Source organism: Rhinoraja longicauda, chromosome 17, assembly GCF_053455715.1.
Source record: "Rhinoraja longicauda isolate Sanriku21f chromosome 17, sRhiLon1.1, whole genome shotgun sequence".
NCBI classification, from domain to species: domain Eukaryota; kingdom Metazoa; phylum Chordata; class Chondrichthyes; order Rajiformes; family Arhynchobatidae; genus Rhinoraja; species Rhinoraja longicauda.
Genome location: NC_135969.1, coordinates 22708055 through 22720304, shown reverse-complemented (window position 1 = coordinate 22720304; position 12250 = coordinate 22708055). Strand labels below are relative to the sequence as shown.

At 43.0% G+C, this 12250-nt stretch overlaps 2 protein-coding genes across 2 annotated transcripts in view; one reads left to right on the top strand and one right to left on the bottom strand.

The window, feature by feature from the left end:
• The window catches only part of rnf123 (ring finger protein 123), a 180052-nt gene that overhangs the window by 31835 nt on the left and 135967 nt on the right, over positions 1 to 12250 (bottom strand). The window lies entirely within an intron of this gene.
• amigo3 (adhesion molecule with Ig-like domain 3) lies at positions 7580 to 9972 on the top strand. The gene has a single exon (XM_078414343.1). It carries the CDS (start codon positions 8085 to 8087, stop codon positions 9582 to 9584), a length of 1500 nt encoding a protein of 499 aa, XP_078270469.1. The 5' UTR covers positions 7580 to 8084; the 3' UTR covers positions 9585 to 9972.

Here is a 12250-nt window from a genome sequence, read left to right as displayed (position 1 = left end):
GAGTCCAGAACAAGGGGCCACAGTTTAAGAATAAGGGGTAGGACATTTAGAACGGAGATGAGGAAGAACTTTTTCAGTCAGAGAGTGGTGAAGGTGTGGAATTCTCTGCCTCAGAAGGCAGTGGAGGCCAGTTCGTTGGATGCTTTCAAGAGAGAGCTGGATAGAGCTCTTAAGGATAGCGGAGTGAGGGGGTATGGGGAGAAGGCAGGAACGGGGTACTGATTGAGTGATCAGCCATGATCGCATTGAATGGCGGTGCTGGCTCGAAGGGCTGAATGGCCTACTCCTGCACCTATTGTCTATTGTCTAAAGCAGAAACTACCCTTTTCTAAAATTCTGCCTTTGATGAAAAAAACTGAAAGTTGCCCTTAACCTAGCCTCTGAACTGTTAATAGTCTATATGAATTGTAACTGGCTGAGAGAAAGGCTCCTTCAAGAGCGTTTGGGGAAATTCATGCTGAGACAACATAATATCATGCCACAAGAGTAAAAAGTGATTAATGGTTTGTTTCTGAATTTCATAAGGATAATGGGGATAATGGTCAGTAGGCAGAAAGGCATTGCTATTGGCAGCATGCCCTGCAAACTCTACCTTTTGCAGGAATGGTGACGGATACGTTTATGTTGTGTACGCGAACTCGTTAAGGATAAGTGTGTTGCTTGAAAACTGGAAAGGGAAATTCTACAAAAATTCACAGTGCTTCATTGATTCTGCAATTTCATGCACATTATCACCGGCAATTTGTCCTGAATATTTTGGTAAAATAGCCCAGTCTTTTTCATGAAATAATTGAGAAAGAGATAAAAGTACAAAGATAAAAGTAAAAATAGGGATTAACGATTGGAAAAATACCCGGAAGGGCTAAGAATAGAAGAGAAGTAATACTGATTATATTTGTAATCTATAATAGGGAAAGGCAATTGGAAATATTTACAACAATGTGAAAAGAATGGATAATATCTTGATGGTAAATACTAGGAATTCCGAATGGAACCACCAGCACTTGCATGCTGAAGCGGAAGTAACCCGAGAATATTTGTCAAATGCCTGTGAACTAAACATGGAGTCCAGCTACAAAGCTCCTGCTTGCTGAGCTCCCAGGATCTATGCTGCGCAAACTGATTGGATCCTGTACCAAGTTTGATCTGGCAAAGGACCCAAATTTCAATTGATTTCAACTTGGACTGAAGAGAAAAAGCAAAGTCAAATGCAGGTTGTTTAATTATTTACGTCTGGCTTAATGGTTGCAATTGTTTGTGTTGATTTGTCCTATAGATTTTTTCATATTTTAAAGCATTTACCGCATTTTTAATAGTTAAAAAAAATATATCTCCAAATAGAAAGATAGTGTTAAATAGGATTCAATGATTATTGTAGGTTTCATGGTTGGCATTGTATAGGTATGACCCTGCCAAATGTCATAGTTTTGGGGGCAAATTCCTCAGTGCACCACTGGAGATCCTGCCTTCCCTCAGACCATTCTACTGGATTCCAGGATGCTTTGCGTCAGCAAAGTAGATTTTAGGAGACTTCAGGCAGTCTCCAGGCCTGGAGGATTTGGCTCATTATATTCCACTGAAAAAGGCAAGAGAAACCAAATACTGATGAGATACCAAGGATGATTGATAATAACTTGCAATTATGAAGTTAAATGTAGCAGAAAGTCGTAAGGCATATTGCAGATATCAAAATTTTAAACCCAAGTCAAAGAGGACATTATGAAAGCTTGGTCGCCATAGAACAAAGGGGTGAGAAAGATTATGGAGGCAGTGAGATTTCAGAAGAGAAACGTACAACCTTCAAGCCTTTGCAAGTAAAATTAGGGGTATCAGTAGTAGAGCAATAAAATTTGGAGCTGATCAAAGGGCTAGAATTCAATGAGTGCAGAGAAAATTAGAGGTAGCATGGCTCATGAGGATAAAAAGAGAAAAAAAAGAGAAAAAAAAGACACAAAGTGCTGGAGTAACAGCAGATCAAGCAGCTTCTCTGGAGTCATACAGCGTGGAAACAGGTCCTTCGGCCCATGCTGACCAACATGCCCCTTCTACACTAATCCCACCTGCCAGCGTTTGGCCTATAACCCCGTGTCCTATCCACGTATCTGTCCCATTGTCTCTTAAATGTTATGATAATACGTGCCTCAACTACTTCCTCCGGCAGCTCGTTCCATATAACCTCCACCCTATGTGTAAAGAAGTTACCCCTCAGGTGATGTTTCAGATCGAGACCCTTCTTCAGCCACAGAGTTAGGAGAATGGAAAATGAGAGATATAGAAAGTAAATTGAACAAATGAATGAAAGATATGCAAAAAGCAACAAAGGTCAAGGAAAGAAGGAGCCCTCAATGGTCCATTATTGGCTGTGGGATAGGTAATCCCAAGTTATACAGAAGGTGAAACTCAACAGGACAGTGAAACTAGTATGATGGCTAGGGTGGTGGAGGGTTGGAGAGACAGTGGATGCAAGGGTTATTTGAAGTTAGAGAAATCATATTCATACTGCTGGGTTGTAAGCTGCCCAAGCGAAATATGAGTTAACCATGGAGTTGTGGAGGGAACGGACTCTGCGGGAGTCAATAGACAATAGGTGCAGGTGGAGGCCATTCGGGCGTTCGAGCCAGCACCGCCATTCAATGTGATCATGGCTAATCATTCTCAATCAGTACCCCGTTCCTGCCTTCTCCCCATACCCCCTGACTCCGCTATCCTTAAGAGCTCTATCTAGCTCTCTCTTGAATGCATTCAGAGAATTGGCCTCCACTGCCTTCTGAGTCAGGAAGGAGAGCAAGGGAGGAGAGTCAAGGAGGGGACTCGTGTGGGCAGTGAGTAGAGGCGGACAGTGGGGAGAGCTCGTGTGGGCAGTGAGTCGAGGTGGACATTGGGGGGAGCTCTTGTGGGCAGTGAACAGATGCGGACAGTGGGGGGAGCTCGTGTGGGCAGTGAGTAGAGGTGGCAAGTGGAGACAACAAGTAGAGGTGGCATGGGGGTGGTGAGTGGAGCAGCAGGGTGGAGAAGTGAGGGGATGGAAATGGAGCATCGGAAAGTTGTGATTAAGCTGCATAAGGGTTGTGCATGAAGCAGAAAGGCCAAGGAGTGTTGTAGAAGGGAATGTGAAGCAGGAGTGATCGTGCTTTCTGTCTTTAAATGTTTTTAGGAAATTCAGGTTCTGGGTAAGTACAGCTAAAATAAAATATTTCTCATGACTGGTCCTTAGATGTAGTTTGGTTTGTCAATCTTGTGCTCCCTACAAAAAAAGGTATTATTATTCTACCATTATTGTAAAGAAAGTCAGATAAACTGGCATTATGAGCCACGTACGTTTTGAGCCTGGTCACAAGTATCAGGTGTCACAAAATGCTGGGTGATGAAGTAGTAGAGTCCAACACTTTGAATGAGCACTTTCTATCCACTCCCCTTCTCTTTCACCACAACCCTGACATGGCTTACCTTTTCAGCAATATATCACATCCCATTTTTGCAGTTATTATTGTACCTGGTTCATCCATTTTTTCAGGCAATGCTTTCCCAGCCACAACATCAGATCAAGCGAATAAAATTAATTTCTAATCCATGGTTCATTCACCACCTCAAAGGCATGTTGATGAATGGCTTGTTATGTACACCCTGTGCTGAAAGTCTCTTAATCTCCTTTTAATAAAAGTATGCCGAGCATTTCTGATAGACAGGTGCCCAAGAATTCAATATAGGTATATTTGCTATAGTTAATCATATGGGAGGCTATTTGGCCTTTCAAATCTCTGCCAGGTCATGGAGCAATCTAATTCTCCCCACTAATTTTCCCTGTTACCTATTATCTCCACATTGCTGCCAACTTCCCCCAGATTCTACCAGTCATCTACTTACTGGGGGCAATTTACCGTGACCAATGAACTTACGACCAGCACATTTTGTGATGGAAGAGGAAGAGAGCACCTGGAGAAAACTCATTCAATCATAAAGAGATCACGCAAGCGGAGTACAATCAGCACTAAATGTCAAGACTGAGCCCGGGTCATGGCTGCAGCTCTACCAGCTGAGCTAATATATGAACTGTTAACATAATTATAAATTCAAGCTCCTCCAGCTTTTCAGGGCAGCCAGTGCATCATTGTGTTATTTAGACAACAGATTTTGAGTTCAATCTTCATCTCATCTGGGGCTACTGCTACATTTTGTTTTGGAATTGGCTCTCCTGGTCAATTTGGAGGAATTGTGCAGGACTCTACAATTTGGCTGCAGTATTATAGGATGAAGGATATTTGTGTAGTTGCAAACCGATAATCAGCATCAGGATTGATGCAAAGATGAAAAGGGGTAAAAAATAACTATAACCTTATCTATCCTTGTGTTCTTTTATGAAACTGAACGTCATTGGGAATGGGTCAAATATTTAACAGACATCACACAGACAATTGAGATTACAGCCGGTTTCACATTACAGGATATATCTCACTGATATAGTACAGAGCACAGTTATTGCTAATTCATTAACCTTCAATTTATGAGCCAAATTTAGGTGAAAATTATATAGCACTGCTGCAGAGAATGAAGCAATTATGGTGATACATAACCCATTAAGATGGGAGGCTGAATATGTTCCCCTTCTCCACTTGAGAGGACCCATTTTATAGTGGAGCAAAAAACAAAATGCTGAAGAAACTCAGCAAGGCACGCAGCATCTGTCGAGGGAAATGGACAGTCGACATTCCACTTTCCTATCACTGATGCAGCCTGGGCCGCTGCGTTCCTCCACCATTTTGCTTTTTGCACCAGATTCCAGGATCTGCAGATTCTTGTACCACCATTTTATATTAATCTAGATTACTAAACAAAGTAATCTCAATTCACTATGAAAGAACATGGATCCTCATTATGTAATAACGTATTGTAAAGCTATGACTTGAGAATCAGTTTGTACTCACATCAGGAGATTTTCCAATCCTACGGATAATTTCTTAAACCGACTAAATGAAAGTCGTATTGTAAATGTACAAAACAAACCAACACACAGACTAACTTGTAAATGGCTATAGATGCAAAGGTTCCTTATCATTCGGCGGTCCTTATTACATGACATATTTGCCTTGTGCAATTCCATTTGGGATTCATGTAATTGGATCAAGGGATATTTGTGCCTTTATAATTTTTCCGACTACTTCTCATTAGCTCTTGGAGTACAGCTGAAGCGTTTTTGAACTCCACCCAGGAACAAATATGACGTGAACTTTCCATTTTCTTTAAATTTCCATAAATAGAGGCCTGAGCTGTGTTGAGGTTGAGCGCTGTATGCTGGCAGACCTACTCTGTGTGCCAATGTGTTTCTACATAAAATAAATTCCTATGTGCTGCAATACTTGTGCCTCCTGTGAAAAGAGGACTCTCCAAATGTTTCACTGCCAATTAGGTTTTATTTTGAGGTATAGTCACTGTTGCAAGGTAGGAAATTAATCAATTTGTAACAAAATCCTACAAATTATAATTTGATAATGATTTGAAAAACCTAGTAATGATTTTCCTGAAAGATGGACATTGATCAGAGTAGCAGGAAGACCTTCAAAATATAGGGACTTTTATGCAAACTGAAAGGGCAGACTGTGTCTTATCTTGTCATTCACTTGAAAGACAAAAATTTCAAACGTTCAATAATCCCTCAGATTATCTGATCAAATCCCAGCAATGGACATTAAATCCAACCCGAGTTATTCAGGGAGGTGAGTGTTGCCAACTGAGTCGCAACTGACACTGTGACAAGGCACTGGGTGTAAAGCAATTCCAATAATTTCTCAATGGTACTTGTATACAATCATCAGCAGCCTGCAACAAGCAGATCAAAGCCTTTGCTGCAGCAGATGCTGCTTTGGTGCAGTGGAACCTCTTCTTGCTGAAACAACAGTTCCCCAGTGATAAACAATAACCTTCTGATGCAAAGAAACACCATATGTTGTCAGTGATACCATGACCCTAGGTGACCTGGGCTCTGTGGCATCATTCAGGTGCCCAAACATTCCACATCATTGTGATCACTGTATTACCAGGACAAATGCACATGTTGTGCAATTAGCAGAATATGAGTTGCAATGTGTACCAACAAGTTGAAGGACAGAAAGAACTAATGCATATCTGGTTCAGTATGATGAAACAAGTGTCTGGGATTCAGTGACTGAATTTGGGCACATAAAATAAGCCCCACTGTTGATCCCACTATGACAATGATGTCTCCCTCACTGTTTTATATGGGTACTAAACCAAAAACAACATTGACAGATCTCCGAGGATAGCCTGTTCACCCTGGAGTTCTGCAAAGCATATTCAGGAGGTAATCCATTCAGCAAGAAATACCATGTTCAGGATCTAACGTCCAAGATTGTGTACAAGTCATAATAGAAACTAATACTGGAAAAGTGTGCTCTAACAGTGTAAGCCAACTCCATAATTATTATTCTCTCTTCCCACTCGTCCCTTCCCACCCAAACCACCCCCTCCCCAGGTACTTTCCCCTGCAATCGCAGGAGATGCAACACCAGTCCCTTTAACTCCCCCCTCGACTTCATCCAAGGACCCAAATAGTCTTTCCAGATGAAGCAGAGGTTCACCTGCACCTCCTCCAACCTCATCTACTGTATCCGCTGTTCTAGATGTCAACTTCTCTACATCGGCGAGACCAAGCGTAGGCTCGGCGATCATTTTGCTCAACACCTCCGCTCAGTCCATCTTAACCAACCTGATCTCCTGGTGGCTCAGCACATCAACTCCCCCTCCCATTCCCAATCTGACCTTTCTGCCCTGGGCGTCCTCCATTGCCAGAGTGAGGCCCAGCGTAAATTGGAGGAACAGCACTTCATATTTCGCTTGGGTGGTTTACACCCCAGCGGTATGAACATTGACTTCTCTAACTTCAGATAGTCCATGCTTTCTCTCTCTACCCCTTCCCAGTTCTCCCACTAGTCTTCCTGTCTCAGATTACATCCTATCTTTGTCCCGCCCCCTCCCCTGACATCAGTCTAAAGAAGGGTCTCGACCCGAAACGTCACCCGTTCCTTCTCTCCAGAGATGCTGCCTGACCCGCTGAGTTTCTCCGGCATTTTGTGTCTACCTTCGATTTAAACCAGTTATTATCCTGAAATAAGAAGCATGCTTCCATGTCTTTATATTAAGGCTAGATTCCCTCTTCATAGCGATCTCACATTGAGAGCTGATCCTTTTGCTTTCGCTAAAATTAATTTAATTAAATCCTAATATTTTTGTCACAAAACCTTGATGTATTTCTGCCCCTTTTAAATGTAATGACATTATAGCAGTATTCGCCTATCTTTGACTTTGCCAACGTTGAGAGAAATGAGTGCTGGGTATAGCTCACTCCCACCCACTAGTGGTGAATAGTGATAACACACCACTGCATTGAGACGGACTAAAACATTGCCCCAACTACTGGCAGCCAATCAGCGTCAAGCCTGCCTTCTCAGCAAGCCTCCCATCCACTTGTTTAAATTGAGAGAGATTAATTATTTCCAGGCTGTGGGAGCTTTATGCACGACACCAGTCAAAGCAGAAAGTTATGAATTGCTGCCGAGGGATGGAATGCCTGCAATTAAAGACTTGTCCAGAGGGAAAAGAGTGAGCAAAACAAAGGCACAAGGGATGAGAGGCTACGTCGCTTATTTTTTTGCTGTGTTTTACGTAACTTCATTTGCCTACCGATTACAAGGGAAGGGAACTCTTAAAACATTTGTGTCCAGATGTTGCCCGAAACATCAGCAGCAGCAACAATAACTCCGACAGGATGAATGATGCTCACTAAATGATCGGAAAGAAATTATCAGCTGTGAGTACTATCATTAGAAGGTGATGCTGGAAGGTAGCCTGTGTGAATTTATACTGTGACATTATATCATCACATCAGTAATAGCCACAGTCTCTGTGGCTAAGCATGCAGAACTGAACTCTCAAAGACGGCAGCCCTGCAGTATGCGGAGCCCTGTGCAGTTCATGGTTTAATAATGAAACTGATGTGAAATGAAATTGTCTGTTTAACTCCGAGCAAACTTCCCTGCAGCGTTTCAAGAGTGGACCACTAAACGTAGACAATGAGTAGCTCTGGATTGGTGATTCTTGTTCTGTGGTGGCTAATGGCAGAGTTGTTTCCGTATTCGATCTCAAGCAAAGTAAAAACCAGCCTCCATGTTTGTCCTGGGGTATGCATTTGTGCCTCAGACCTGCTGAGCTGTGTTAGTCGGAGTCTGTCTATGCTGCCTCCTGGACTGCCCAACACTGCAACCAGTTTGGACCTCAGTCACAACAACTTGCATCAGTTGCAGGACAGATGGCTGGTGCAGCTACCTCGTCTGCACATGCTTAGATTGGGTCACAACCGCATCAGCCACATTGCTGCAGGTGCCTTCACTAATGCCTCCCGGCTCGCACATCTGGACCTGTCCTCCAACAAGCTCCACTCGGTGGAAAGACACTTTTTCCAGGAACTGACCAATCTGCAGGAGCTGCTGCTTTACAACAACCAAATACAGCGGGTGGACGGTGATGCTCTGATCATGCTCAGCAGCGTGCAGAAGGTGTACCTCAGCTGGAACCTGTTGACGGATTTCCCCTACTACGCCTTGCAGGAGAACAGCTTGCCTCAGCTGAAGATAATGGACATTTCATCCAACAGGCTCTCTTCCATCCCCTTTGATGAAGTGATTACATTACCTCAGAATGTTAAGAACGGCCTCTACCTTCACAACAACCCTTTCACATGTGATTGCACTCTGTACAACATGTTCCTGCACTGGGAGAAGAGTGGGTTTAATTCAGTTCACGACTTTCGAGAGGAACACACCTGCCTGGCTGTGAGGCAGCCCAGAGCCTCATTGCGTTTCCTGAAGCACCGTAAAAGGTTTGAGAACTGCACCCTTGTTGGACTGATCGGGATGGGAGATGCTGCTTTCACAGGGGTGGTGGGGGAGCCAGTGCTCATTGGGTGTGAGACCAGCTTGCAGGGCAAGCAGACCACCTACCTGTGGATTTCACCAAACAAAGAGCTTATCACAAGCAGCTTCAACCAGACATTCAAACTCTACTCCAATGGGAGCCTGGAGATCCGCAAGGCTCGTAAAGAGGACGCTGGCATCTACACTTGCATTGCAACTGACAAGGGTTTGATGCGCAATGAGTCCCATGAGGTCAACGTGACAGTGTATCACAGAAAGCAAAATGGCGAGGGCTTCAACACCGGGTTTACCACTCTCCTCGGGTGTGTGGTGACCCTAGTCTTGGTGCTCATGTATTTGTACCTGACCCCGTGTCACTGCTGGTGCAGGCCACCACAAAACCCTGCTCCGCCAAACGAGTGCAGTGCTCGTTCCTCCATATTAAGTGCTACCCCGCCATGCAATGATGAAGCCGGACGTAAAGCTGGCGGTGGCAAGCATGTGGTGTTCCTGGAGCCGGTAAAGGATTGCCAGAATGGCAAGATACGGCTCGCGGTCAGCGAGGAGTTCCCAGATATCAAAAACCCCAAACTCCTACAATTAAAATCAGACACAGACTCCATCTATTCTGTTTACTCAGACACTCCCATTATGCACTAGGTAGAGGAAAGAAAGCTTTTATACACTGTTAGCAATTCCTCAGTAACCCAATTAACCCACTGGGCTTTGCTGGTAGGAGTGATGCTGTACAACAAAATTTTACATCAAATGCCAAAATGCACTTTTATCAGTTTACAAGTAGTTCTACTGCACATGCCACTTAGTAGAAAATCAATACCCTTTGATGGGAAAGGCAGGTAATGGTATAGTGCTAATTACAACTCTCCGTAATCCTCACAGGTTTAGTTCGGATCTCACTTTTTATCCAGATGTTTTAAGTTTGGCAAAGATCCCGTTCTAGGCAACAACAGGACAAGTGTTGGATGAAGAAGGCCAGGGTTTGGCCAGAATTTATAAACTGAAGAGAATGTGTACTACATTAAATATATTGTCCTCATTATCTATGTATGGTATCTAACTAAACATTGTATCATATCATGTATTTCATGTCCATTGTAATAATGTAATCCTTAATATGAACTGATTTATAATAAATAGTTTGATTTATTTCTAACTCTGTATATCTCACAGATCAAATTCATGGACAGAGGGTATCAAGGAGTGCATGTAATTCTAGAATTTAGAGGTGATCTCAGCTTCCAAATTGCAGAAATTTATGAACGTAGCCCAGACATCATGCAAACCAACCTCCCTTCCATTTGCCCCTCACGCTGCCCTGGCAAGGCCACCAGCGTAATGAAGGACTTGTCTCAGCCACTCACTCTCCTTTCCCCTGTCCCATCAGGAAAGAGGCACAGAAGTTTGAAAATGCCCACCTCCAGATTCAGGGACAGTTTCTTACCAGTTGTTATCAGGCAACTGAACCGTCCTTTCACCAACTAGAGTGCGGCCCTGACCTCCCATCTACTTCAATGGAGACCTTCAAACTATCTTTAATTGAACTTTAATGGATCTTGCATTAAATGTTATACCCTTTATTCTGTATCTGTATACTGTGGACGGATTGACTGTAATCATGTATGGTTTTTTCGCCGACTAGATAAAACGCAAAATCTTTTCACTGTACCTCGGTACATGTGACAATAATGAACTAAACAAAATCTTCACAGGCATTGGAAGCGATATTTGCGAGTTTGAAAAATACAATTAGACCGTACCACAGCAAATTAACGTGAAAACAAGTTTCTGGAGTGGGGACTGATTGTGTGGGATGTTGGATGTGATGATGGCATCATCAATGCAGATAAGGAGCTGTGGAAAAATCTAGCTGAAGAGACAAGTGTAGCATGCGCATCGCCAGAGAGATTAATTGTTGCATCCTGCAGGGCTGCCATAGGTTCATTGAGTGATGAATACTGTAGATGCTATTCTCCGGTTCACAGCCTCTGAGTTACAGGTCAGGCATTCCATCTTCTACCATACCTAGTATGCCTCCTAGTCAGCTCCAATTGTGTTCTTGCCCTGTGCGATTTAGACAGCTCACTATCCATGGAGTAACTCTGCCAGCTCACTATTTCGGTATGACTCTGGGGAACTCATTATTTACGTCATGACTCTGGGAAGGTCACTATTCATGGCGTGACTCTGGGGAGCGCACTCTTCGTGGCATGACACAGGAGAGCTCTCTATTCACGGCGTGACTCTGGGAAACTCTCTATTTACAATGTCATGAGGGAACTCACAGCGTTAGCAAACAGGGGATGGCACAGCGATCAGGTTGTTGCCTTACAGCTCCAGAGACCCGGGTTCGATCCTGAATAAGGGTGCTGTCTGTATGGAATTTATATATTCTCCCTTTGCCCGTGTGGGTTTTCTCCAGATGCTCGGTTTCCTACCACACTCCAAAGACATGCAGGTTTGTAGATTAATTGGCTTCTGTAAAATGTCCCTATTGTGTAGGATAGAACTAGTGTACGTGTGATCGTTAATCAGCGCAGACTTGGTGGGCCGAAGGGCCTGTTTCATTGTTCACTTGTTCCATTTGTATCTACCTTATATTTTCTTGTTCTGGAATATTCTTATGGGGAACAGTTTCCGTATATTCATTCTATCAAACCCCTCCATTCGTTTAATGGCCCCTATCGGGACACCACTCGGATTCCATTCTTCCCCAGAAAAGTGCGCAACTCTGCTCAAATGTTCCTGATTGTTGGATTTTTCTCACTTTGGGTAACATTGGGTAGATCTCTGATGCACTTTCTGCCGCACTTCAGTATCTTTCTGTATTATGGTGATTAGAACTGCTACTGCTATTGAGATTTAGGTTGTGTTAAATTTAGAAAGACCTTTGCTTCAAAAAATAGTCTTCGATTAAGCTGAGATATGTTATAGGCCAAAATATTAAAATGGAAAGTGGATGAATTTAAAATATAGCAAGGCACGACAGAAGCAATTATAAAATTACCTCTTCCCAGTCAATGTAAGTAAATTTTTGTTACCTTCATAAAAACATTACCAACTTTGGGAAATAATCCACTTTGTTCTTGTAAAATCAGCTTTAGGTTCTCGAAAGCCTCCCCATATTTAAAGCCTCTGTTCCCTAGTTAGAATATTGAATCTCTTCTAAATTATCGGCAAGGCTGAGACATTCTTACCTAAGTAGATGTGTACGAACGCACACACACACATACACAAGATTTGTGTGAATCACCTTTCCATTCTGTCTCCCACAAAAAACCTATAGAAATACCTATAGATATTAAGCT